Consider the following 24865-nt stretch of genomic DNA (forward strand, 5'->3'; position numbering starts at 1 on the left):
ACGTCACGTCGCTAGAGAAGAGTTGGATCATGCAGTATCTTTTCATGTATTGCCGTATTGGAGTCGTTATGTCGCCGTTACGAGACAATACACTCAGCATGTCTTACTTTGATCATCCCTTTGTGCGTTACTTTGCGCAAGGATTGTTGGTGTCTATATCAACATCGGACCCTTTGTACTTCCACCACTCTACCAGTCCCTTACTGGAGGAGTATGCCACACTGATGAAACTGCATTCACTTTTACCAATGGACGTACGGGAACTGGCACGTAACAGCGTCATCAACAGTAACTTTCCGTTGGAGATGAAACGGAAATGGTTGGGGGATGACTTTCAGCTTATCATGAACCGTGGAAATGACATTCGGCGTTCTGGTGTATGTGACGCTCGCTTAGACTTTTGCACTGGGTGCCTCATACACGAGGAGACCGTGCTGAACCTTGTTCTTTCTCAGGTCTGCAAAAAGGGTGAGCAACCCCTGTCACTGTCTTTTCTTTCCACGAGAAACCCAACAAGAATACCAACGGGAGCGACGCAGCAGTTGCGTGATGCCCGGCGTGCCAATTACACCGATTGGCGCATTATGTACCCGCGAATTGACATTTTTAGGAACGATACTCAGGTCCCCGCCACCGACGCAGTGGAGTTGCTTTGCGATGTCATCTCCCTCCGTAAAAAGTACATCAACTTTCACGTTCGGGAGGTGGATGTGAATGTGGAGGATGTCTTCACCGACTCCAAGTTTGATGAATCCAAGTGGGAGTACAACAGTTACTACGGCGTGTTTTTGCTTTTCCGCATTGGCAAGTCTCCACCGTGGCCGAGTTTTATTCCCCCTGTGCGGGAGTTTATTCGCGATGTGGCAACTGTGCGGGAGGCGGTCATGAGCCACAGAGGCCTGCAGCACCTCGCTGAGCAGCGACTACATCTGCTCGAGCGGAAGTTCCTGCTGCATCTTTCGCTCAATGTTTCCAAGGAGGCGGGGGCGAAGGAGGAGAAGGAGTGGAACAACCGCGACTTTTTCACCGCCCACAAAGTTGACACAAATGTACAAACCGCAGCCGGCATGAATGCCCGAACACTTTTGGAGTTTTTTGTTGAAAAGGCCCTCCACCATGGCCACGATGTGGTCTTTGAGGAGGATAATCAGCCGGTAACACTGCGGCAGATGCTTGAGCGGTACCAGATTAATGCCACACGTATTACGGTCGACGAGTTGAATCACCTTATCAACTCCAATTCGCATATTCGAACGATATTTCTGGAGGTGGACAATTTGATGAAAGGGCGATACTTTGCGGAGCTGACCAAACGTACCCTGGAATTGTACCAGGAGGATGCCTTTAGTTTTTCAGAGAATCGTCTTGTTATTAGAGGAGAGTCTAAGGATGAGTGGTGGAAGTTGGCGCAATGGTTCGACCGCTACGGAATGGCAAGCTCACAGAATCGGTGGATGATTAATTTGCCACGACAATACCGCCGCCTGCGGCAAGAGGGAGCGGTACGGAACTTTGGCGAATACATCGATAACATTTTTCAGCCCCTCTGGGAGATCAGTTTGCACCCGGCAGAGGACACCAAACTTCACTACTTTCTCACACATGTGTCAGGGATGGATTGCGTGGGGGATGAGTCTAAAATTGATCTTCCACTCACCGCGACATATCCACACGATTGGGACAGTGACCTTAACCCACCATATAACTTGTATCTTTACTATTACTGGGCAAACATCACCACATTGAATGAATTTCGCGCCTCTCGCGGCTTAGGAACCTTTTCTTTTCGGCCGCAGTGTGGCGAGTCGGGCGGCGTGGAACATCTCATTGGCGGGTTTCTTCTCGCGGACGGTATCAACCACGGCGTTACACTCAGTCAAAATCCTGTTCTCGAGTATATGTATTACATTACCCAGCTAGGCGTGGCAATGTCACCGCTGAGTAACACTGCAGCGGCTTCAGCATATCTGTCGAATCCATTTCCCTTGTTTTTTCACCGTGGTCTTAACGTTAGTCTTGCGACCAACGAGCCACTTTACTTTCATTTTACTCGGGAACCGTTGATTGAGGAGTATTCCATTGCCGCAAAACTTTGGCAGTTTGAATTCAATGATCTCTCTGAGATTGCACGGAACAGCGTTACACAGAGCGGATTCCCTCCCGCATGGAAGGAAAATGCCCTGGGGAAGTTGTACTATTTGAACTCGGCTCTCGGTAATGATGTGCGAAAGAGCCGCGTCTCGGATATCCGTGTTGCGTATCGATATGAGGCATATCAATCGGAGCTTAACTTTCTTTCCGGGCAGCTTTCTGGGGGAAGGCAAATGCCGCGGGCGATGCGTCTGCTGGAAGAGGAAATTGCCATTTACGAGGAGGTCATGCGGACCAAAGTGGTGATGCCAGCCGCAGGAGACGAGGACGACGGAAGGGAGGAGATACGCAGCCCAGCGGTACGTGCAGTGCGGATAAAGGCGGAGTTGGATGCGTTGGAACGCGACATGCAGCGGATGAAGGTTCTTGCCATGCAGATGGGGAGCGAGAACCGGGGCATCGTGGAGGCTTTTCACCGCATCCGTGCGAGGCTAAAAACCGAGGGACTCACAGTGATGGGAAATCTCAATGACTGCTTTGCACCACTGGACACAAATGGCGCTGCATCCGAAACCATCAATCGGGTCTCGGAGAATTTCGTTAAGGAGGCCGCCTAAAGACAGCTGCTTCTTTTTGCCAGTGTTGTTGTTGTTGTGGTGGTGGTGGTGGCGACTTAAGCTCATGAGTGCTGATCGTGTGGAGAATTTTTTGCCTTTTTTCTCTCTCTTTGGATGTAAAAAAGAAAAAAGAAAGTTGAGGTGAAAATAAACGAAAAGAAGAAATGAGACAACGAATGAAGGGAGGGGGGGAGAGCTATGATTTTTTTTTTTTCTTTTGCGTACCCGTAAGTTGGCACGGATGTACTCTTTCACCCACGATGAGGAACGAAGCAAATTTGTCTGCGGGGGCATGGTGGGGGGAAATGAAAAAAAATTGATCCACTCTTTTTTTTTTCCTTGCACTGCTGTGGTGGTGAGTGCAGGGGTTCCGTTTGTTTATTTTGACATGTATTATCTTCTCTTTCACCACCTCATTTTTTAAGCGATTTTTTACATCCTATTGACGCGGTTATTTTTTGCCGTTCCTTCATTTATACACTTCAATACCTGGCAGCAATGGAAATGAGGGCGATCATGGGGGATTTGCTCACTGGGTGGTCTGTGAGCGGTAAGAGACCCGGGATGCTCAACAACACCGGGAATTCTTCTTCTGTGTGTAGCAGGCAAGAAACAAATTTTTTTGGATCCAACACGGCGACGAGCGCGGGGGCAACTTTAGGACGAACACGAACTTACGGTTGGCATCCCTCTCGCACATCGTCTGGTGGGAGTCGCGAGGTAGGCACTGATGATGTGGGCTCTCGCCGTGGCGAAGTGACAAGGCGCCTTCATAAGGAAAAACGCATTATGCAGCTGTATTCGCCTTATTTTATCCCCGCGAGGCGACGAGTAGTGCGAAAGAGACCAGGGAGCAGTCGCCCTGCCACTGCGACAAAATGCGGCTTAGGTCGTTTATGTAACGGTTCCGCGGTAGCTTCGCGCAGGTCTCCTAGTGGTGCCCGCAGGCAACCATCTCCAACTCCTCTACCATTTGCTCACGGTTTGGTGAAGAGTGGGGAAGTTGTTTCAAGATCCGTGTCCCCGCCTCACAAGGCGTCTGCCCGCGCATCACGCTCGCCTGGTGGGGCTTTCTTTGAAAAGCTTTTTCACGCGTCCCATTCTTTTTGTGGGAAGGATGCCGTTCTTCTAGAAGCGCGGCCTGCATCTGGCAATGGAACCATCAATTCTGCGTGTGACTACGATGCGCGAGACTGCAACGTGCACGGTGACGACACCACACCCCACCCGCTATTAGGTGAAACCCGGTCGAGTAGCTTTTCTTCCTGTAATCCTGGGCGTTTTGGTGAGAGTCCCGTTGGTAATAAGGCACTTTTTCGGCGCTATTTGATGGAGTGGGAAGCTGCCTGCGTGATGGAGGCGAGCGCATCTGAGAGGCGTCTTGTTGTGTCGAAGAAGATTCGGCAATTGAGGAAACAGATTGATGAAGCTAATAGTGCTCTTGCAGCCACCAGGGTGCGTCAGTTTTCGCTTCGGGAGCAGGTGCGATCGTTCACAGCTCTTCAGCTGGAGGTTAATCGACAGGAAAGGAAATGTAGGGAACTGCAGCGTCTGGCACAGTTGGCGAGGAAACGTATCAACGCTGCTGAATCGTTGCAGGAAAAAAAAGGCTTTCTGTTTGTTGCGGCAACTGCGCGGTGTGGTGATGGCGTGGATAGGCCATTCTCTTTGGTAAACCTTACCCATCAGAAGAGTTTACTTCAACGAGAGCGAGCTGCACTTAAGGAGGCGATTCGTGCGGCTTCTGTGGAATCGGCTGAGAAGCCGGCCCGCAGTACTCGCAATTTTCGCGTCTTATCACTAGTGCGAGACGCAGAGCGGCGGAGGCTGGAGAGTCATATCGCAATCCTGAAGGCGAGGGAACGACAACTGAGGATGCGAGTGAAGCGGTCGGTTCTGCGCGCAAGGAGTATCGTGAAACGCATTGAAGAGCTTCAAGCAACGATGGATGAGCCAAACGCGTTGTGCTGCTCTGATGAATTGGAATTTTCTGAAAGTTCGTTTTTATTACAAACCCCGAGAGACGGAAGTGACGCGGATAAACCCATCGGGAGGTGCTTTGTCACGGAGTGTCTTTTCTGACGGATTATTATTATTATTATTATTATTATTATTGTTATTTATACTTACGCTGGAAGACCGGATGAGTAGTATCATATGTAATTCTGTCTCCAGATATCTATGTATGCATTTTGGTGCTTCTGTCTACTTTTTTTTTTTTTTTCCTCACACACACTCTGTGTGCGTGTGCTTGTTATGTAGTTACAGTACGGGATCTGTTTCCTTTGGGTCTTATTTCTCATACCAGAGTCTCTGTGAGGCCTCAATTATTATTATTATTTTGGTTTTTTCTGTTTCCAATCATTTTTATAATTTCATGTTTTTTATTTTCTCTTTATTTATGTACAAGGCTGTTTACGGGGTGCTCTTTGAAGGGGGCCTTTATTTCTTAGGAATGCGAGCGGACACGACGCAGGCTTTTCTCCCTTCTGGGGAAAAGCTGTATTCCTTTCCCGAGCGAGTTGTGAAGGAGGTGAGGGGCATTGCACTAGCCGTCATTCGGTGTTTGTTTTGTCCTATTCTCAGGCGGTATTTGGCTGGCATGCACAGAAGGAGGGTTCTTCAGTTAAGGCGGGGCAGTGGGGAACTGGAGGCGAAGATGTTGCATGCACTGGAGCAGCTTTCTGCCCCTGCGCAAGTTGCCCATGCAGTGGAAATGGGTACAGAGCTGGCGCGGGTCTCATGGGTCATGAAGCAGGTCGCTGCTTCAGCAGACTACCGTGTGTTTACCCAACGTGAGTTTGTTCAGTACCTTGGGGAGCCTGGCAATGCTGTGGTTGTGTTGCTTGTTGGCAGTGTGACGAGGCGAGTAAGGATGGCAAGAGTGCGGGGTAAGTCCGTGCTCGAGAAGACAATTTTCCGTTCTTTCACTGCGCCCGGCTCCGTGGTGCAGGGCGATGAGACATCTCAAGTCAGTCGGGCGTCTTCTGCTCTCAGCTTGCGCCGCAGCAGCGTCTCCAACGTCTATTCAGAGAAACCATCACAGTGCACTGTGGTTTGTGCCCCCGCCGTGTTTGGTGAATATAACACAGTTGGGGGCTACCCATGGACGGAGTACATCGTGGCGGAGTCTCCACTTGTGGTGACGGCCTCCCTGTCGAAGAATGCATACTGTGAGATTCTTGGAGCTTTTCCAAGGCACATTCAGAAACAGGTATTACTTATGGCACTTCAGAGTCGCGAGAAACTTATCCCGCTGTTTGCCCCAATGACCGTTGGTCGCATGCGACTCTGCCCACTGCTGACGGATCTCAGCGACGAAAACGTGCTGCATCTTATGGACTATCTCGTTCCGCATGTGAAAGCCGCCGGTATGCAAATTGGTGAACTCAATGCTCCCCAACACATATTTTTCATTCGGCGTGGCACGGTTTATATTCGTCATGAAGAGTTGTTTCTGGCAGACCTGAGCTCCGCCACACAACCAAAGTGCCGAAGCTTGTTGGTAGAGGGTCATACGTTTGGCGAGCGGCAATGCATTTTCCGCGAGGCGCTGGGGGATAGTTTTTACGCTGTAACCAACGTAGACTTGTATGCGCTGCCCTTCTCTGTACTCATTCAGTTTATGAAACAGCAGCCAGACGCCCGTAAGATCATTTATGCCTCTGCGAAAGCGGCGTCGTTGGTGCTGGAAAACGATTATGAGAGGATGCGTTTTGTTCCGTCATCTGTAGAGGAAATGGGCACCGTTTTTTTGGGCTCAGCGCTGATGTCCAAGTTGTTTCATCGACGTGTCAGCATCTCCACGATCGGCTCTAGACGTATCACTCCTCTTGCTGCCTTAGCGGGGAATACAGGCAAAATGGACGGTAAAGTGGATCAAAGTGCCTGTGGGGTGTCCCCACACTTTATTGAGCAAATACGTAGGATTCCATTATTGGATCTTTGCTCACCAGATGACGCCTTTTACGCCGAGTGCGCATCACACTGGAATATGTTTTTGTACGATGCAGGGGAGTACATTGTTCGCCGTGGTGGCGAATGCAATCGTCTGCTTCTGTTCCCACAAGGAGGTGCTGCTGTTGTGTTGAATGAAAAGAACGCTTCGCAATGTCTTGTGGATTCGTCCACACCATTTTTCCGGCAAAATTTCTCACTTGTGCCACGGGAGTGCATCATTGGATACACGTGTGTTCGCAGACACCCCTGGGCACTCAGTGTCATTGCGCTGGAAAACCAGTTGGAGGTGTGGGAGATTAAGCGGGTAAAATTTTTAGAGCTTCTCCGCAAGTACCAGCTGGAGCGGAAGATGCAGGAGATTGTGCTGCAGCTTCTGCAACCGCTCATGTGCCTCCCGAGTCGCTCTACGGTTCTTGACATGCAGCCTCTTTTGGCGCCAGCGCCCAACTCTCTTTGGAGTGAGCACCGCATTCCAAACTTGCATCCCGTGAGCCTCTGCGAACATTTGCGCTTCCCCGTCTGGAAGGAAGGGGATCTCCCACTGGGTTCGTACAATTTGCAAAATCGCCGAAACACTATCTAACGCTTCTGTCGAGCGTTTTACGGGGGACGGGGCGTGGGGGGGGGGGGTCAGCGAAATTGGATGGCTGTGCTTTTCTTCCAATAGGGACGTCGGTGGCGGAGAGGATGACGCGAGAAGAGGCGAAGGACAAAACGAGATGGTGAAGTGCGAGGGGAAGGGGAAGGGGATGGGAACGAATGACGCCCGCTTGCATGCATGGAGGCTGATGGTGGTGTGTCCCCGCCCCTTCATTTTAATTGGCTGCTTTGCTTCGATCCAATGGCTTGCATGGCAAAAATAGCGAGAGTAAAAGTATTGGTTTGCAATTGCGCGTTGTATGCGTGGAGAGACACGCAGGGCTGTTCAAATCACCTCAAATAGAATTAGAGGTCATAGTGAGGCAGGGAAAGAAAAGGAAAAAAAAAAAAAAAAGCAGAGAAGAAGAAAGAGAAAAAATTGTATATTTTGTGCTGTGTGTCTCTGCAAGCGAGTGAGTGATTGGGTGGGGGAGTCGAGGCAGGAATATTGATAAAATCCAGAAAAAACAAAGTCATTAAGATAAGTTACCAGCAGACGGACTAATCGCCATCTTTCCTTTGATTTGATTTGATTTCTTTTTTTTTTTTTTTTTTCCACTTTATCTTTTTTGAGGGACGTCCGGGAATAAATGGGGTTTACTGAGAGGAATATACATGGCGTAGGTGCGGAAAGCGAGACAGAAGTAATGATATTTATTTATTTATTTGTTTATTTGTTTATTTACGCTGAGAATTGTATCGAGAAAAGCAGACGCTTAAACATTGTATGGATTCCTGATGGAAGGAAGAGGGGTGAGGGGGAAAAGGAAAAGAAATGGCTAAGCGGCTCCGCGCATTGTCTATTTGTATCTCTTTTGACTGTTTTTTATTTATTTATTTATTTATTATTATTATTTGTTTGTTGTTGTTCTTGAGATCGTCAAAATGTGAACGTAAATGAGAAAAGACGAGGACAAAAAAAATAATAATAATAAAATAAAATAAAAAAAAAAGAAAAAGGGGAAAAGAAAAATAATAATAAAATAACTGCTTCTCTGGTGACTTTCTGGGCCAACTCATTGCGGCGCTGAGTAGTTTGGCACCTTTTCCTCCTTTTATCGGCCCACCACACTGCCAGCAGTGGCGGAGGCGGCGGTAATAATGGAGCGGTCGCACTTCACGGACGACGTTCCACACGTCGTGTCTCATGAAACCCTTGACGTTTATTTCTCTCTATTTTTCTTTTTTGATTTTTTTTTTTTTAGGGGTTTTTATTTTGGGTTTTTTCCCTGCTTTTTTTTTTTGTTCTCTCGACATTGCTACAGAGGGATCTGCCTGTGCGAGAAGGGCTGCTTGTTTGTGCGAGCTGCGGCTTGGCTCTTCACGGAGCTAAAAGTAGTGGGGGATGACGCTGGCGGTTCCACAATGTCTTTTGCGGTTGCTGGAGGACTACACACTGCAGGCGCTGGACGCCGCCCACGATGTCTCTGACGAGTTTGAGGAGGAGTTGACGGACCTTACAAGTCGAGCCATACGCATTCAGGCTGTGTTGCAGCTCATTCGGGAATGTGAGAAAAGTCGTCATGCGACGTCATCTCTGGCGTCATCAAAAGCAATCATGCGGAATACTCCTGAGGCGTTCACACAGTTTGCCCTGCAGGCGTTGGGGCAGATGTCGAGCGAGCTCACCGGGATCCCCGCCACGGGTGCAAGGAAGCCCCAGTTCAATGCACCCTCGTTTGGTTTGCTGCCGATTGGCAGGCCAGTCTCTCTGTCAGAGGCGGCACTAGAGCTGTTTGCCCACAACACAAAAGTTGTTTTTAGACGGGTAGAGAAGCGCGGACGCGATGGCGACGCCGTTGAAGGCGAACACCGACAGGAGTCTTTAAAGAAAAGTGTTTTCTCGCGTCTTGCGGCTGAGCAGCGAAAAAGGCGATTGGTGTTATACACCGCACGGACGGCTCTATTCCCTCGAGCGGCGCCTTTGTCTTCACTATCGGTCGAAGACATCGAGGAGAACCTTCCGCCGTTTGTACCACCCGCCGTGAGAGAGTTTGCCGCGCTCAACATGGAGGCAGAGTGTGAGATGCTGACGGCTTTTTATCGCGTGGACGCAAAAGTCCAGCTGCTGCGGGAATTGCCCGGTCTTGGGAGCTTAGTCAGGCAGCTTCGAGAGTCGTTACGTGCCGCAGGCGTTTTGCTTCAGTGTGCGTCTGACAGTATGAATGAGGCGGGAGAGCAGCCGTGGTTTGAATTCCCTTCCGTTTCTGAGGGCGTGATTCGAATAGTCGTCAGACAATCACTTGTGCTGGATGTCACATGGGAATCTGCGCGTGGGGGACAATGGCGCCTCTTGGCTTTGCATTGGCTCTTGCGTGTCCAAACGCTTCCGGAGATCTTGCAAGTGAAAACTTTCTCCATGCACACATGTGAGAACGAGGTGGCGAAAGGGCTCTTTTTATATGGAGGGTCTCTTCGTGTTCAACCGGCACACCATGAAGCCACGTTACGTTATCTCTCCAGTTGTCTTGAAACCGGGCTGGAGAGTGGGTGTATGGGGGCCCTTCGTGTTGTGAACGCCGTGGCGATGGAGGTCATTGAAGCGCAATGCAAGGTGTTGAGGGAAAAGTTTTTTGTGGGTCCCCTTGAGTCAAATTTCATGCTTGACGTTCGTCCGGGAACGCATGTTGCCATGACAGTGCAGCTCCCGTCCACGATGGGATCGGTACACGGCGGCGCTTTGCATGTGAAGTGCAATCTTTGCATGGGCACGATTGTTGTGGAGAGGCGAAGGGGAACAGATACACAGACGATGCAGCAGACCGATTTCTACACGGACTCACTGGCACGACTCAAACATTCCCCTGTTGTGGTTGTGGACATGGAGTCTCTGTTGTGGCAGTTTGCTTTTGCGTAGTATTTCGCTGTAGTCGGTTTTTCTTTTTTTTTTTTTCTCTTATTTGTATCTTTTCTTTCCTGATGTTTTTTTTTCTTTTTTTTTCATGGTGGATGGAACGCGTGCGACATGAAGCAGAGACATGTCTGATTTTTTTTTTTTTATTTTGCTTTCTTGTCGCCGTGAAAAAGAAAAGATGTGGGAGGAGCAGGAAGAGGAATAAAGGGAAATACCTTTCTTTGTTTTTTTTTTTTTTTTTTTTTTGTGTTTGTGTGTGTTTATGTGTTTGGGCTTACAAGGGCTTCTTTTTGTTTTTATTTTAATGTTTTTTACTTTCTTGCAAGAAAGAAGGGACAGCAGGGAGGAAGTTTGTCACATAAAAGGGGAGAGGACCGACAGGGGAGATGAGTTCAGTTTTCAACACCAATGCTTTTTTGCGCCTAACTACCGATACTGTCCGACATGACATGCGGACCATGCTTCACTGGGACCCGGTGGGTAACAGGGTGCACTGTGCCATGCGGGATGCCTTTTTCCTTGTCATTGACACCCCCAGGTTTTTCACATACACACACAGTTCATATGGGGCGATGCGACGGTACATTCGACAGGCTCGCATCAACAAGGGTAAGGTGAATCCAGAGGACTTCCGTGACGTGGACACCAATGTCCTGCGGGAGTCTCTTATCCGCTATGCTCAATGGAAAGGACCACTACAGAAGATTGACTTCCGTTGGTTCTATTGGATGTATGCGCTGATGATTGGATACGTCTTGTGGCAGGGCCTTGCGCTGCAGAAGATATTAGACGAGAAGGTTGAACGCTCTGGTGTGTCATTAGAGGAACGTCGAAGAATGTTTGACGATGAGTATGAAGAGGATGTACGACCCCGGTAGAGAGAGGGTGGAAAGGAGGCATGTTGGTTTTGAAGATTTGATAGTTTTTTTTTTTTTGGCGGATATTTGTAGCTATGGTAACATTGCAGTTCCCTTCTCTTTCTTCGTTGTATGTTTATGTTTTTTTTTTTTTCTCACCCTGTGTGTGCGTGTGTGGACGGAGGAAGGGATTTCTCTTTGGTTTTCCGAAATAAGCTGTGCGAATTGTCTTTTCTTTCTTTCTCTCTTACTTTTTTTTTTGGCTGCAATTCCATGACGTGCCTTTTTTTTTTTTTTGCTTCCCTTTTTTCCTTCTTCAGGTCATCGAGGAAACAAGGAGGGAAAAAGGCCCAGAGATCAGCTTTCATCGGTTGCAATGGATGCTGCCCCGACTCTGCTGCCCCAAAAGGACAAGTATGAGCAGTTGCTGGCGAAGTACGACTGGAGCTCTCCGTTTCCACCTCGCGGTTATCAGTTTGGCGTGGGGCGTGGCGCCAAGGCCTTCTCCACATCCGCAGAGCTGAGCTCTGCCGTCGGTGCCGCCGCCGCTCCATTCCTGCTGTCGACACCAGAAACGAGCGGCCTGTTGGATGCTTTAGATCGCCTCGAGGAAAAACGTCAAAAACGCCGAAGGGATGATGCGAAGGGGGCTCGTCAGGCCGCCACCGCCCACGAAAGCAAGAAGCCAAAAACGCTTCTTTCCATGGAGGATCTTGCGACTGTTGGTAGCGGCGTGGCGGGACACTCGCTGGTGAAGCGTAAGGCGCGCACAGAGGACATGGATGTAGTTGACAATCATGTGTTTGCTGACGAGACGTCGGTGGTGACGGCGGGTGACTTACTTCGAAGTCAGACATTTACCACCAAACAAACTTTGGAAAACATCCTTGGGATGGGCTCACCCACGGAACAAACGACGTGGATTACACACTCTCGTGCATTTCGTGAGATGGGGTTGTCAAAGAAGGCGCACCAGACGTTAATAGAAGGTTGTAGACTTACAGGAAGTAAAGGACCATTGATTTGGAAGGAACGGTTAGAGCATACACAAGACCCTGCGGCTAAGCGACAGCTTCTTGAGGAAGCCGTAAAGGCCTGTTCGGGGTGCGAGGAGTTGTGGTTGCTTTTGCTAGAGCATGAGCCACCCCATGGACAACTGCACTGGCTGCAGCAAGCCGTCATGGTGTGTCCCTCGAGTGAGAAACTCTGGCTACGCGTCCTTCTCCACATTTCTGCACCACGGGATCAAAAAAAGATTATTCGCAAGGCACTTGAAGTTACCCCGAAGCTTCCCTCTCTGTGGGCAATGCTGGCACGGTTGGAGTCCTACGAGACGGGGAAGGCAATTTTTAATGCCGCTGCTGCCGAGCATCTCTCACTGCAAATTATTGTTGAAGCAGCCAAGTTTGAGGAATTTCACTTCAGTTCACGCATCAAGGAGGGAAAGCGGACGGAAGAAGGGAGTTTACAGGTGTTGGGCAATGAACGGATTCAACAATTTGTGCATCAGGCCGTGGGGAGCTTTCTGATAGTGGAAGAGGAAAAGTCACGAAGAGAGTGGCTTGAGGCGGCGCGTGCCGCTGCATTTGAGCGGTATGTCTTGACCTCAGCATACATGTATTTGTATTTTGTTTCTGACCGGAAGACAAAATCCCTTTTTGTGCCCGCCACATGGATAGAGGATATTGTGGCATTAGTACCGGACATATGGCGGACGCATGAGACAGTCTGCGCAATGTGGGCGGCAATGCTTATTCTCCACCAAATTCACGGTAAGCCTTTGTGCGGTGACACACACATAAAGGAAAAGGAGGTGGAAGTTATGACAGTCGCATTGCGATTGGCTTCGTCCGTGGCGATAGATGCCGCTCTGTCGGCGTTATTAAAGCAAATGACCTTTACTGATGCGTCCAACTTGGGGAACCAAAGCGTGGAAGAGGAAGAGGAGGAACTAGGTCGACCGGGGACGACAGAGTTGGCTCTTTCGCCGCCGAATGGAACCACTACCTCGGCCACAGCTGCCTCAAATAGTCTTCCACTACCACTGACATGTGTGTTTCTTTGCACGCTGCTGCATATGCCGTGGCTTACCACGGCAGAGATGACAATTCGCATTGCCAAAGTGTTGTATGACCGCGGGTTTTATGAGGGTGCTTCACATGTCCTGCGACTGAGCATTTCACAACACCCAACAAATTGTTTTCTTTTTCCAGCCGCAGCCAAAACACTGCTGGCAATTGGCCGTGAGGAAGAAGCCGTGGAAATGCTCTTGAGGGGGACGGAACTTGTATCGGCTGAAAGCGACATTGTATGGGTGAAGCTTGCCGTGCATCAGCGGAGCAAGCAAAAGGACATTCTGCCTCTTATTGATAAAGCCCTGTGTTTGTTTCCCAAGTCTGAGAAGTTATGGTTGCTGCGATTGGAGGCAGAAGGGGCGAGGATTAAAAGGTTGCTGGACGATGCAGCGATGCGGGGAGTCAGCACGTTGCCTTTTATCATTGAGCTGCGTCAAATCTATAGTAAGGCACTGAGTGAGGCGAACTGTCGTTTTTCCCCCACTGTGTGGTGTTACGTAGGTGAACGTTTGGAGTCCGTTTTGTTGAGCAGTGCCAGTGCTGCCCGAGCATTGCTACTTGAGGGCGTCGTCGTGTGCGGGCGAAAACAACCGAACAAAAAGGCGGAAATCCAAGCTGCCTTTGGCCTTGCGAGATGCCAAGTGGAGCGAATACATTCGGGTCGTGAAACAGCCCTGGAAGTTGTTAAGGAAACGTTACAACTACTACCAAAGAACAATGGCTCCTTTACTGTTCCTGTGGGCGAGTTGGTTTCTCTTTCCATTGACCTTGAGGCTCCGGCAGCGCGGGGCCGTGCGGCGGCACAGGCGGTGCAACATTGGCATGTGCGGGATCCACTAGTGTTTGGTTCCATTGCGAAGGTGTACCATGCGGCTGGCAAATACGACAAGGCATTGGAGCAAGCAATGAAGGCGGTGAAAATGAGTGAGGGTTCTTGTGGTGACGCCGTGGCATTGTGGCTGAAGCTTGCTTCCTTGACTGCGTACAGGCGCTTGGTGAAGGCGTTGATGTGTATAGCGGACGAGGGTGAATTATCTAACACGGAGGAGCCTATTCCCATGAGTCTTATGCTATCGTGGCTGTGGAACCAAATTGCATTGGATAGCGATGATTCGGGTAATGCCACTGATGCGGGCAGCAATAAACAGCACACGCCAAAAATCAACGGAGGCCCTTTGTGGGTACTTGTTGCCAAAATAAAGGACCCAAGCAATGTGACACTGCTCGGGTACAGAGACTCCGTCGAGTCGATGTTGCAGGAGGTGATGGACCTCATTGAATTGTGAAGCATAACATCTCCTCGGATGTGGTGAGACTGCAAAGACACTTGGCGGTGTTGTTCCTCTTCCTGCTGCTGCGATGGTTTATGAATTGAGATGTGGCTTGACCGCCAATTATTTTTTTTTTTCGATAATAAAAAATGATTTGGTGGTTGTGGTGAATGCTAAGTGTGGTAAAAACACTATGAGGGCTTATTCTTTCTTTTCTTACTCTTTGGGTGGTATGTTTGCGCAGTCTCCTTCCGTCTTCCACCATGCAAAAAAAGATGTCTGCGGAAATATCTGCAGATACATGTCGCCGTAGACGAAAAATATCCTTTTTTCCCCTTTACAATATATATATAGTCTTCTTGCCGCGTACCGGATCTAAAGTTAAAGGTGAATTGGTCGGCCGAACCTCTCACTGTGTGCAGTCGCTGGTTTTCTTAATTAATTTATTTTTTTCCATAGTTGAAAAACAAACAAAAAAAGAGAGGAAATAAGTTCTTTTTGCTGCAGTCATCCAGCACCACACTGCACGGGGGTCAAGAGGAGTTTCAGGTTGTGCTAACAGAGGGGAGGCAGCGTGAGGAAGCCGGAGCCGCGAAAGTAGCGATGAGCGAGATGCCTGAGGAATTCACGGACTCAGCAGACGAGTGGGAGGCGCCCGTGCAGAACCGTCCGGAGGTGGATGACAAGCCGCAGAGAACACAACCCCTTCTAGACAAGTTGGACGGCGAAGAGCGCGAACTTGCTGGGGAGGTGGTCCACGTGGAGTTTCACCTGCCCGACGGGAGGATTGTACGCCGTGACCATCTGATGGGGCAGACTGTCGCCTGTCTCAAGGCGCACCTGGAGGACATTGACGGCGTGCCTTACGAAGGGACAACACTTTTTCTTGGAGACCGCCCGCTCCTTGACCCGTTGTCGCTGAACGATTTGCCCTTCAAGGGCGGGGAGTGTAATGAAGTCACGGTGCGCATTGCGGAGTAAAGCCACGCGTATACGAGTGTAAATATTTCTTCCTTTCTCGGTACAGTAATTTTATTGCTGCCGCCGCTGTTGTTGTGATTGCTTTATGGGGATTGGCTGTGAATCGGGCAAAACATTTTCCCCTCTCCATTTTCCCTATTTTTAATCTTAATGGGCGGATTATATACATATATCCTTTTTTTCCTTGTTGTGTTTTTCTCATCTTTCTCTCCATGCTCCTTTTTAGACTATGTGTGTGTGTGTGTCTGTGTGTGCAGCCGTGAGTGATGGCGATGATGACTGGCCGTATGCTGCTTGTGTGTGCCCTCTGCGTGCTGTGGTGGTGTTTATCTGGAATTGCGGCCGACGGTGCTGATGTTATCTATGGTACGCTTGGCTACGGAGGAAATGCGCGGAGGAGGTGAGCTGAATGACAGGAGGCAGGGCGAATGCCTCCGCCGCTGAGGGATATGTGCGTCAGGTGATGGAGAGTTTGCATGCCGTTGTGGATGGAATTTTTTGTTGGAGGTGTCAACGGATTGCTGCTGCTCTTGACATTGCTGAGGATGAAAAACCCGCCGCCGTGACAGTGCTCCATCGAGTAGCGGCGTGGAGGACTTTGCGCTGCGAGGCGACTGTGCTTCCTCCTGCGTGGCCTGCACTCAGCACTGGATGCCAAATAGAAAACCATCCATTTCAATGGGTCCCTTTCTCCATATGCATGTGCTGTGCCCACTCCGTTTGACTTTGTGTTTGAAATTTGTTGTATTGCCAATGCACACAGCTCTTCTTGTGTTGGTTGCCGATGTGGGGCCACCGTATGGTCGTATGGCATTGCTTGTGTGCTTGTTAGGTTTCCTGAGACGCACATACATACACAAAAAGCGGTGCGAGTGAAATGTGCGCACACAAGGCACACACACGCATATCCAAGCACATTGTCTGTGTGAATTCTACTTGACATGGTATGCGGGGCGGGTTGGTGCGAGCAAGGCCGACGGAAGCTGGCAGCCGCGTGAGCCCAGCAATGGGGTTTGTGCTTGTGTGCGGGATCATATGTTCCATCAGATGCTTGACGCCGTTCATGGATTGTCCAAAGTTTTTTTTTGCGATGCCCATGCTAATTCTGCGCTGAGCAGGTCACTGCGTCTTCATGACCTCATAGAGCACGGCGTGACGCTGCTCGAGGACCCCATGACGCCGCGGCAGCCGGTTATCAGCAGCCCTGCGCGCTACTTTTTTGTCGTGGAGGATGCGTCTGTGAGCCGCGTGGTTGAGGATTGGATGGCAAAGGTCCCGCACAGGGATGCACACATCTTTTCGCTGGGGTGCACCCCGCATCGCCACCCTCAGCAACTGGTGCGGGCTCGGATAGCGCCGAGGGCGATGCGTTCCAAGGACATTATGTTAGACTTCGCCGCCCCTGAGGTGCTGGTGTTCCACCTCAGCATGCAGAATGGGTTCCCTCAGCTGCTGTCGCCGCCGACTCGAGAGTCCGTTTTGAACGTTGTGGATGTTGCGGCGTCACGTCCTGTGGCGGCTTTTCACGCCATGAAAAACAGTGTGCCCGGCATTCGCCACCAAAACAGTGGCAGCATCTGCCATGGGGTTGCCAGGACCTTTTTTGAGGGCTTTCCAAGCTCTGCTACGACGAGCCGGATTTCACTTAGTGGCGCCGACAGCCGCGGCAACCCGGTGCGGATCATCGTTGATTGGGGCTGTGCCACGGTGACGCCGCTGATGCACCAACGCAAATGTCAGTTTCTGCTTGATGACCTGATGCCGCTGCAGAATAACTTGTATGAGCAGACCTGTAGGAATCGTCTGGGTGAGGGCTCGAAGCGGCAGTAATTGATGAGGAAGATGTGTACCGGCGCTCGTACCGTCATTGATTCCTTGCGCAGTGCGTGGAGGAGCTTTCGGCGGCGCTGAAAAACCCCACGCGTATCACCCGGGATTGGCGCAGGACGTGGAGCCGAAGGCCAATCTTGCGGAGTTGGGCAGTGCGGTGCGGGCTCCGCCGGAGTTTCGGGAGAGGCAAGCCAGACTATCGCTGCACATCGATTTTTGCGCGAGGCTTGTGGCACAGTACCGGGAGAAGCGACTGGCGGAGGTGCGGGGGGTGGAACAAGACATCGCCGTTGGGCACAAACTCCTCAGGAAATAACTGGGTGGCGTGCGGCGCCTGACGAGGGATGCCGCGATGCCCCGGCCAGTGCGTCTGCGTCTCCTCCTGTTGTTTGTGACTGCGAGCAGCACCGACGAGTTGAAGGAGGCCAAGAAGCAGCAGCTGATCCGAGACGGTGGACTGACGCCCGACGCCCATTTGTTTGCGAACCTTGAGCATTTGACGAGGAGGGCCGGGAACGTGCAACGATACAGCACTGCGTCGGCGCAGGGCGGACGGAGCACGAGTGATTCTACGGGCAACGCCGCGACGGACGGGGATCCGTTTCTGAATCAGGCCTGCCTGATGATGGAGACGGCGGGCAGGAATAGGACGCTGCGGGTTGGGATGTCGTTGGCATCGGTGCAGCGCGATCATGTGATAGGGCCAAATGGTGCGAGTGGTGGCCAAAACAGTGGAGCAGCCGGAAATAACGCCGGGCCATTTCAAGGGTGTGGTGGCAAGTGGGAGAATCATCCTGATCTGGGTGGCGGTGGCGGTGGCGAGACGATTGCCCTCACAACTCCTCAGCGCATAGTGCTGCCTGTTTTGGGTGGTGTGGCCTGCAGCGGGAGGCGCTCGGTCCATGAGATATCCAAAAGGTATGGCCGTGAGGTTGTCATTGGGGAGCCTCGATGCCGCGTCCTGAGGTGTGTTTGTGCAGGGACTTGGCATCCTACGGCACTGTGACTCACGGGCGAGACACGCACAGGAACGCATCGAGGGCCACAGAGTGGTAAATATACAAACACACATAATTGCGGGTGTCTGTGGGGATTGTGTGCGCTTGCGTCTGCATTTCCATTTCTCTCCACGAAGCGTTTCATACGATGCGTGTGTGTGTTTCAACGGCCGCGCTGCTCGCCTTTTGCCTTTGTTTTTTTGCGTATGCGTTTGCGGGCCATTTCCATGCAACTAAGAAGGCGGATAAAAAAGGAAAGACATTCGTGGAGCATGCAACCACGGCTTCAGTGTTCATCCACTGGTGCTGACTTTTTTTGCCAGTGCATTTGTGCACGCTTTTCCGCCATTGTCTATTTTTTTTGTACAGGAAGCAACGGGTGGGCATTCGTGAGTGCTGCGGCGGGATTTTGTTGCCCTCGCCGGGATGCGCTTAACGGCGGCAGCTCCACGAATTTGTGCACTGAAGGAATGGGACTTTCTCCGGATTCTCACCGCAGGCGCATGCCGTGGACGGCCGAAAAGGAGTGTGTGACCGGTGTTGTTCGTAGCTCCAAGGAAAAGATGGTGTTGGATGGTGCACGACGAGTGGATGTGGATTGCGTTGACCATGCATCGCAGGTGTATCCGCTGGAGGCATTGCGGGCGGCTGTGGCCACATGCGAGTACAATACATTTAGAGGAAAGAACATTTTTAATTGGTCTCTCAGGTGGAATCCAATGTACTCAGGCAATGGGTTTACTGGAAGGAGTGGCAGGAGGGGACGCACGACGAGGACGCCACCCGCACCGCCATTCATTTCCGCCGCCGCGAGACCACAACGCAGCCCGCGCCAATACGTCTTGCGGATTTTCCGGGGTGGCATGCGCTGGTCTGTTTGCCGCCACTGTTCCCCCATCCCCGAGCGTCGGTGCAGACGTCCTTGTCGATGCACGTTTCTGTCGCTTTAGGACACACCCATTGATTGATGCGGCCGACACCCCAGCCCATTGCTTGTGCTTCTGGCATGACTGCTGCACCGCCCCAGCAGCTGGTGCAGTGGGACTGGGGACGAGAACACGGCAGACCAATTTCAGTCAGATGTTGCTGGCAGCCCTGTCAGCGTCTCGCCGACTCCAACGACCTACCCACACCACCAGCGAGCACAGAAATCGACGGGACAGGGAAGGCATCAACGGAGTTCCAGGGCACCAGTTGTCCTCCGAAATCATTCGCAGCCAAACAACCAGCATAACTTACAACAGCATCATTCACCAGCAATGAAAAAGGAACAACGGCCACCGCCGACAGCGACAGCACCACCGCGGTCTCCACACCAATTCCCATCCTTTGCGTCTTATTGTCACGTATGCGTGCTGCTGCTGCTGCTGCGGTGGTGACCAGGCCTGCACGAAGTGGAGTGCGCTGAATATGAACGAGTGCCAAAGGCAACTGAACTGTTATCGTGATGGATATTGGCTGCACTTCCCGTGGATCAACAATTCGCGTGGTGTGCGGGGATCTCCTTTTTTAATTGTTACTTTGCTTTTTTGTTGCTGTGTGCACTGCTCCTCCTCTTGTGTGTGTGCGTACCCTCCGTGAGGGGTGCCGACACGACGGACCGCTCTCGCCGTATTTACATGCGGTGGAGCCTTGTGTGCAGCCCTGCTGGTCTCTCCCTCTTCCATCTCTGTATATATATATGTGTGTGTGTGTGCCTGTTGCCGTGGATTGGAGTGTGTGTCGTGCGTGGTGTGCGGCGTACGGTGCATGCCTGGCTGCTGCCCTCTCCTCATGTGGTGTGCCCTCTGTGTGTGTCTGCCGCACCTCTCGTCTCCCCTGTTGCTCTCCATGTCCCTCACTGTGTAGATAAGCTCCACACCACCGAACGACCACACTCACGATGATGACGTGCCGTCTGCTGTGCGCCCTGTTGGTGCTCGCCCTGTGCTGCTGCTTATCCGTTTGCGTGACAGCGAATGCTAATGGTAAAGAATCCGAGACAACAACGACGACTACAACGACAAAGGCGCCAAATACGACTACAACCACGACGACAAAGGCACCAACGACGACTACAACCACGACAACGACAGAGGCGCCAACGACGGCTACAACCACGACGACAGAGGCACCAACGACGACAGAGGCGCCAACTATTACGACGACAGAGGCGCCAACCACGAAGACCACCCACGCACCGTCACGTATTCGCAAAATTGACGGCAGCTTCGGCAACGCTGCGTGGGTGTGTGCTCCGCTTGTGCTTGCCGTATCCGCGCTGGCGTACACCACTCTGGGCTGAGGAGGTGTGCGTGGGCTGTGCGTGCCAGCACTCAAAGCCACTGGGACATGTGTACGTCTCTTGTGGTCCGATGTATAAAGTAAGAGTAATTATTATGATTGTTTTTTGCTTTGTTTGCTTCTGCTGCCGTGCTGTGTGCTCCGCGTTGCTTCCCAGCTCCGTCACGTTGCAAGCATCGCGGGCACACTCATATGCATGCGTACTGAAGCTTTGGGCGTTTTTCTTCCTTTTTAAAAAGTCTTTTTTTATTATTGCAACTTTTTCTTTTCAGGGCGTTGTGCTTTTTTTGTCCTTGTGCTGGTTCCATCTGCGTCGTGGTGTGTGCTGCTGCTGCGGTGCTGCTGCGGTGCTGCCGTTTGTTATTGTGCGTTGGCTGTGCGTGGTGTAGCGGCCGCTTCTCTCTTTGTTCTCTCCCATGCTCTTGCAGGTTGACTTCACAGTGTCGGGCAGCTCCACCGTTCGTGATGATGCTGGCCGTGTGTGCTGCGTCCTGTTGACGCTCGCGCTGATGTGCTCCGGCTTGCGTGTTTGTGCGACGGAGTATTTGGTGCTGGTGGAGGCATCGTGGGGATGTGGCGTTCCAACGTGACGCTGCTGTGTTGCTGGCGGACGTGCATGTGGCCGGTGTGTTTGGAGGTTTATGGCGATGCGTACCCATCTGGGGAGGAGGATGTTTGCTGGTGCGATGACATTTGATGCTGGCATGATGGAGGGTGCGCTGTTCCCACTTGGTTTCCTTTCCTGTTGGTCGTTGGTGCCGGCTTCTCTCCGCCACCCTTCCCCCGTTTTGTGTGCGTTGGAGGTTGTTGTGTGGGGCACACCCGCTTTTTGCGTTGCTGTCACACCAGCATCGTCGCAGCACCGTCTGTTTGTGGAGCTCTTCTGTGTTTCTTTTGTGGGCTCGTTGTGTGGCCCCTGCCCGTGGTGGATTGTGGGGGGCAAGTGGTGCCGTTGGCGGTCGAGGGAAGGAGAGGACGGCGAAGCAACTAGCGAACAAACACCTATTATTTTTCTTTCACTCGCGGCGTGGTTGTTGGTCCGTTGTTCCCTTCGTGCTGTGTGCGAGCGGAACAAAATAAAATAACTATTTGCGCGGCGTGTCGATCCTTTTGCCGCGCGCACTATCCTCCGCGACGGGCGGCCGCAGCCGGCGCCTGGCGCACCGCTGGACAGGGATCCGTTGCAAGGCTTTGAGACGGAGGCGCAGCAGAGTGGTGCTTGGAATTGTCTTATGGGAAAGAAGAGGCGGCCACAACCGAGTCGCGGCCAATTGTGAAGAGGAATCCCTCTCCCGCAGTTGCCGCTGCTGCAACAAAGGCGGCGGAGGCATGCTCAGCGACGCCAGCAGAAGGTGGTGGCGTATTGTGCAGCAACTGGGAGGAGCCGCGCCAGCGAGAGGCGGGGAGGACATACGACAGTCAGACGGCCACGCAAGAGGCGAGGGGGAAGCCGCCATCCGAGGCTCTTGAAGAGAAGAAGGGTGGCGCAGCCCCTCGGTGGGAGCAGCAGGAAGTGCAGGAAGGGATCGCTGCAAAAACAAAAGGTGCGCTACGGGTGTGTGGGACGTGGAAGGAGTATAGGGATGCAAATAGTGGCTGCCACTATTACGTCAACACGGAGACCAAGCAACGTACATGGAAGATCAAGGAGACGCCCTTTGCAAACGAGTGATTGATGGAATGCTTGTATATGAGGCCGACGGGGCATCATGCGACTTACGCTGACGCTCTTGTTTTGGTCACAGCTCCTAGTAATATAAGGGAGCGGAGAGAAGACAAAGAAAAAGACGATGTGTGACTTTTGTCTTCTTATCATTATTATTGTTTCACCTCTGTTCCCCATTGGGGGGTGCGTCTCCTTGTTTCTTTTTTTTGCATCAAAACAGCCACCACGTTGGGGTTCTGGCTTGAGGAAGCGGCGCGCAAAGGAGCGAGCATAAATTGGCGATGCACACCTGCAGTTCCTGGAGCCGTACGTCCGTTGCAGAGGTTCGCTTCGCTTTGCTGTAACTGTGATGCCGACGCTTCACCCTCAAGTGCGTGGGTGCGTCTCCGTCAACATGCATCTCTCTTCATTTTCTCCTCTGCTCCACCGCAAAGCAAAGAAGCTAGGCGTCGTACAATCTATTCACAACAACAACAGCCAATAATGACTACGTGCCGTCTGCTGTGCGCCCTGTTGGTGCTCGCCCTGTGCTGCTGCTTATCCGTGTGCGTGACAGCGAATGCTAATTCTTCCAGTAACACAACTACAACCACGACAACGACAAAGGCGCCAACGACGACCACAACCACGACAACAAAGGCGCCAACGACGACCACAACCACGACAACAAAGGCACCAACTACGACTACAACCACGACAACAAAGGCACCAAATACGACCACAACCACGACAACAAAGGCGCCAACGACGACTACAACCACGACGACAGAGGCGCCAACTATTACGACGACAGAGGCGCCAACCACGAAGACCACCCACGCACCGTCACGTATTCGCAAAATTGACGGCAGCTTCGGCAACGCTGCGTGGGTGTGTGCTCCGCTTGTGCTTGCCGTATCCGCGCTGGCGTACACCACTCTGGGCTGAGGAGGTGTGCGTGGGCTGTGCGTGCCAGCACTCAAAGCCACTGGGACATGTGTACGTCTCTTGTGGTCCGATGTATAAAGTAAGAGTAATTATTATGATTGTTTTTTGCTTTGTTTGCTTCTGCTGCCGTGCTGTGTGCTCCGCGTTGCTTCCCAGCTCCGTCACGTTGCAAGCATCGCGGGCACACTCATATGCATGCGTACTGAAGCTTTGGGCGTTTTTCTTCCTTTTTAAAAAGTCTTTTTTTATTATTGCAACTTTTTCTTTTCAGGGCGTTGTGCTTTTTTTGTCCTTGTGCTGGTTCCATCTGCGTCGTGGTGTGTGCTGCTGCTGCGGTGCTGCTGCTGCGGTGCTGCCGTTTGTTATTGTGCGTTGGCTGTGCGTGGTGTAGCGGCCGCTTCTCTCTTTGTTCTCTCCCATGCTCTTGCAGGTTGACTTCACAGTGTCGGGCAGCTCCACCGTTCGTGATGATGCTGGCCGTGTGTGCTGCGTCCTGTTGACGCTCGCGCTGATGTGCTCCGGCTTGCGTGTTTGTGCGACGGAGTATTTGGTGCTGGTGGAGGCATCGTGGGGATGTGGCGTTCCAACGTGACGCTGCTGTGTTGCTGGCGGACGTGCATGTGGCCGGTGTGTTTGGAGGTTTATGGCGATGCGTACCCATCTGGGGAGGAGGATGTTTGCTGGTGCGATGACATTTGATGCTGGCATGATGGAGGGTGCGCTGTTCCCACTTGGTTTCCTTTCCTGTTGGTCGTTGGTGCCGGCTTCTCTCCGCCACCCTTCCCCCGTTTTGTGTGCGTTGGAGGTTGTTGTGTGGGGCACACCCGCTTTTTGCGTTGCTGTCACACCAGCATCGTCGCAGCACCGTCTGTTTGTGGAGCTCTTCTGTGTTTCTTTTGTGGGCTCGTTGTGTGGCCCCTGCCCGTGGTGGATTGTGGGGGGCAAGTGGTGCCGTTGGCGGTCGAGGGAAGGAGAGGACGGCGAAGCAACTAGCGAACAAACACCTATTATTTTTCTTTCACTCGCGGCGTGGTTGTTGGTCCGTTGTTCCCTTCGTGCTGTGTGGGAGCGGAACAAAATAAAATAACTATTTGCGCGGCGTGTCGATCTCTTTGCCGCACGGTACCACCGGCGCGAGGCTCGAGGCGGGATTCTGCGTACGGGGGGGAAAATGCCTTGAATCTTAGTCACCGCGGAATCTGCGGCCCTTCGGCCGTGAGGGCAGCGTCGTGCTGAGGTAATACGGGAATGGCATGCCCATTGGGGCGGGACTGAGGAAAGAGCTGCTGTTGACGAGGCGCCCGGCGTAGATGCAAGGCTTCGAGGGGGCGACGATGAGTCACCGGGAGCACTTTCTGCTGGTCGATCCGGATTTTGAGAGTGACGCCGTGATCCTTGGCAGCACACAAGAAGCGCTTGGGGGGGAATGTCATGAAGCTGAGGGAAGCCATGAGTACCTGCACCAGGTGGGAGTGCACCGACAATGTCTACTACTACGGCACCACTGCGCTGAGGGCTCTCATGGCGTGGGCGCTGATGGGGTGCGTGCAGCAGCACACGAACCGAAGCTGCTCACGGGGCACTACGATGACTTTTTTGGAGGTAATGGAGGAGACGGCGAGCTTACCTGGGGAGAATCTTAATCGCGACATGCAGAAAACGCGGGGCGAGCCGCAGTCACAACGGCCCGATTTCCCACCGGTCGTGGGGGCCGCTCGATGTGGGGAGCGCCGCCTGCTTGATGCTGAGGCAACGCGGATGGCGGTGCCACTTGCGTTCACTGTGATTAACAGAAACGGCAATGGCAAGAGCATTT

General features: G+C 52.0%; 11 protein-coding genes across 11 annotated transcripts, besides 16 other annotated features; all 11 read left to right on the forward strand.

Annotated features, from left to right (window-relative positions):
• Positions 1–2708, forward strand: Tc00.1047053508273.10 (AMP deaminase, putative; the record flags this gene model as incomplete). The annotated part of the gene is made up of 1 exon (XM_806299.1): positions 1–2708. A coding segment is annotated over one exon (2708 nt), but the record flags the coding sequence as incomplete, so codon positions are not given.
• Positions 1–16080: a sequence feature (heterozygous, non-Esmeraldo-like haplotype).
• Positions 4794–4829: a microsatellite.
• Tc00.1047053508273.30 (hypothetical protein, conserved) lies at positions 4852–7251 on the forward strand (the record flags this gene model as incomplete). The annotated part of the gene is made up of 1 exon (XM_806300.1): positions 4852–7251. One exon carries the CDS (start codon positions 4852–4854, stop codon positions 7249–7251), a length of 2400 nt encoding a protein of 799 aa, XP_811393.1.
• Positions 7637–7686: a sequence feature (A-rich).
• Positions 7841–7878: a sequence feature (T-rich).
• Positions 7959–7992: a microsatellite.
• Positions 8133–8154: a microsatellite.
• Positions 8223–8280: a sequence feature (A-rich).
• Positions 8470–8558: a sequence feature (T-rich).
• On the forward strand, positions 8653–10164 carry Tc00.1047053508273.40 (hypothetical protein, conserved; the record flags this gene model as incomplete). Its single annotated transcript, XM_806301.1, has 1 exon — positions 8653–10164. The coding sequence occupies one exon, from the start codon at positions 8653–8655 to the stop codon at positions 10162–10164; it is 1512 nt and encodes a 503-aa protein (XP_811394.1).
• Positions 10182–10248: a sequence feature (T-rich).
• Positions 10378–10407: a microsatellite.
• On the forward strand, positions 10548–11039 carry Tc00.1047053508273.50 (hypothetical protein, conserved; the record flags this gene model as incomplete). The annotated part of the gene is made up of 1 exon (XM_806302.1): positions 10548–11039. One exon carries the CDS (start codon positions 10548–10550, stop codon positions 11037–11039), a length of 492 nt encoding a protein of 163 aa, XP_811395.1.
• Positions 11250–11335: a sequence feature (CT-rich).
• On the forward strand, positions 11395–14379 carry Tc00.1047053508273.60 (hypothetical protein, conserved; the record flags this gene model as incomplete). The annotated part of the gene is made up of 1 exon (XM_806303.1): positions 11395–14379. One exon carries the CDS (start codon positions 11395–11397, stop codon positions 14377–14379), a length of 2985 nt encoding a protein of 994 aa, XP_811396.1.
• On the forward strand, positions 14968–15345 carry Tc00.1047053508273.70 (hypothetical protein, conserved; the record flags this gene model as incomplete). Its single annotated transcript, XM_806304.1, has 1 exon — positions 14968–15345. One exon carries the CDS (start codon positions 14968–14970, stop codon positions 15343–15345), a length of 378 nt encoding a protein of 125 aa, XP_811397.1.
• Positions 15576–15599: a microsatellite.
• Positions 16081–21967: a sequence feature (areas not merged during assembly with more than two copies in the genome that could not be assigned to a particular haplotype).
• On the forward strand, positions 16381–17175 carry Tc00.1047053508273.80 (syntaxin binding protein, putative; the record flags this gene model as incomplete). The annotated part of the gene is made up of 1 exon (XM_806305.1): positions 16381–17175. The coding sequence occupies one exon, from the start codon at positions 16381–16383 to the stop codon at positions 17173–17175; it is 795 nt and encodes a 264-aa protein (XP_811398.1).
• On the forward strand, positions 18644–19123 carry Tc00.1047053508273.91 (hypothetical protein, conserved; the record flags this gene model as incomplete). The annotated part of the gene is made up of 1 exon (XM_806309.1): positions 18644–19123. The coding sequence occupies one exon, from the start codon at positions 18644–18646 to the stop codon at positions 19121–19123; it is 480 nt and encodes a 159-aa protein (XP_811402.1).
• Tc00.1047053508273.100 (mucin TcMUCI, putative) lies at positions 20056–20457 on the forward strand (the record flags this gene model as incomplete). The annotated part of the gene is made up of 1 exon (XM_806306.1): positions 20056–20457. One exon carries the CDS (start codon positions 20056–20058, stop codon positions 20455–20457), a length of 402 nt encoding a protein of 133 aa, XP_811399.1.
• Positions 20154–20321: a microsatellite.
• Positions 21968–24865: a sequence feature (heterozygous, non-Esmeraldo-like haplotype).
• On the forward strand, positions 22606–23049 carry Tc00.1047053508273.120 (mucin TcMUCI, putative; the record flags this gene model as incomplete). The annotated part of the gene is made up of 1 exon (XM_806307.1): positions 22606–23049. One exon carries the CDS (start codon positions 22606–22608, stop codon positions 23047–23049), a length of 444 nt encoding a protein of 147 aa, XP_811400.1.
• Positions 22714–22889: a microsatellite.
• On the forward strand, positions 24360–24692 carry Tc00.1047053508273.130 (uncharacterized protein; the record flags this gene model as incomplete). Its single annotated transcript, XM_806308.1, has 1 exon — positions 24360–24692. One exon carries the CDS (start codon positions 24360–24362, stop codon positions 24690–24692), a length of 333 nt encoding a protein of 110 aa, XP_811401.1.

This window comes from Trypanosoma cruzi, genomic scaffold, assembly GCF_000209065.1.
Source record: "Trypanosoma cruzi strain CL Brener 1047053516749 genomic scaffold, whole genome shotgun sequence".
Taxonomy (NCBI): domain Eukaryota; phylum Euglenozoa; class Kinetoplastea; order Trypanosomatida; family Trypanosomatidae; genus Trypanosoma; species Trypanosoma cruzi.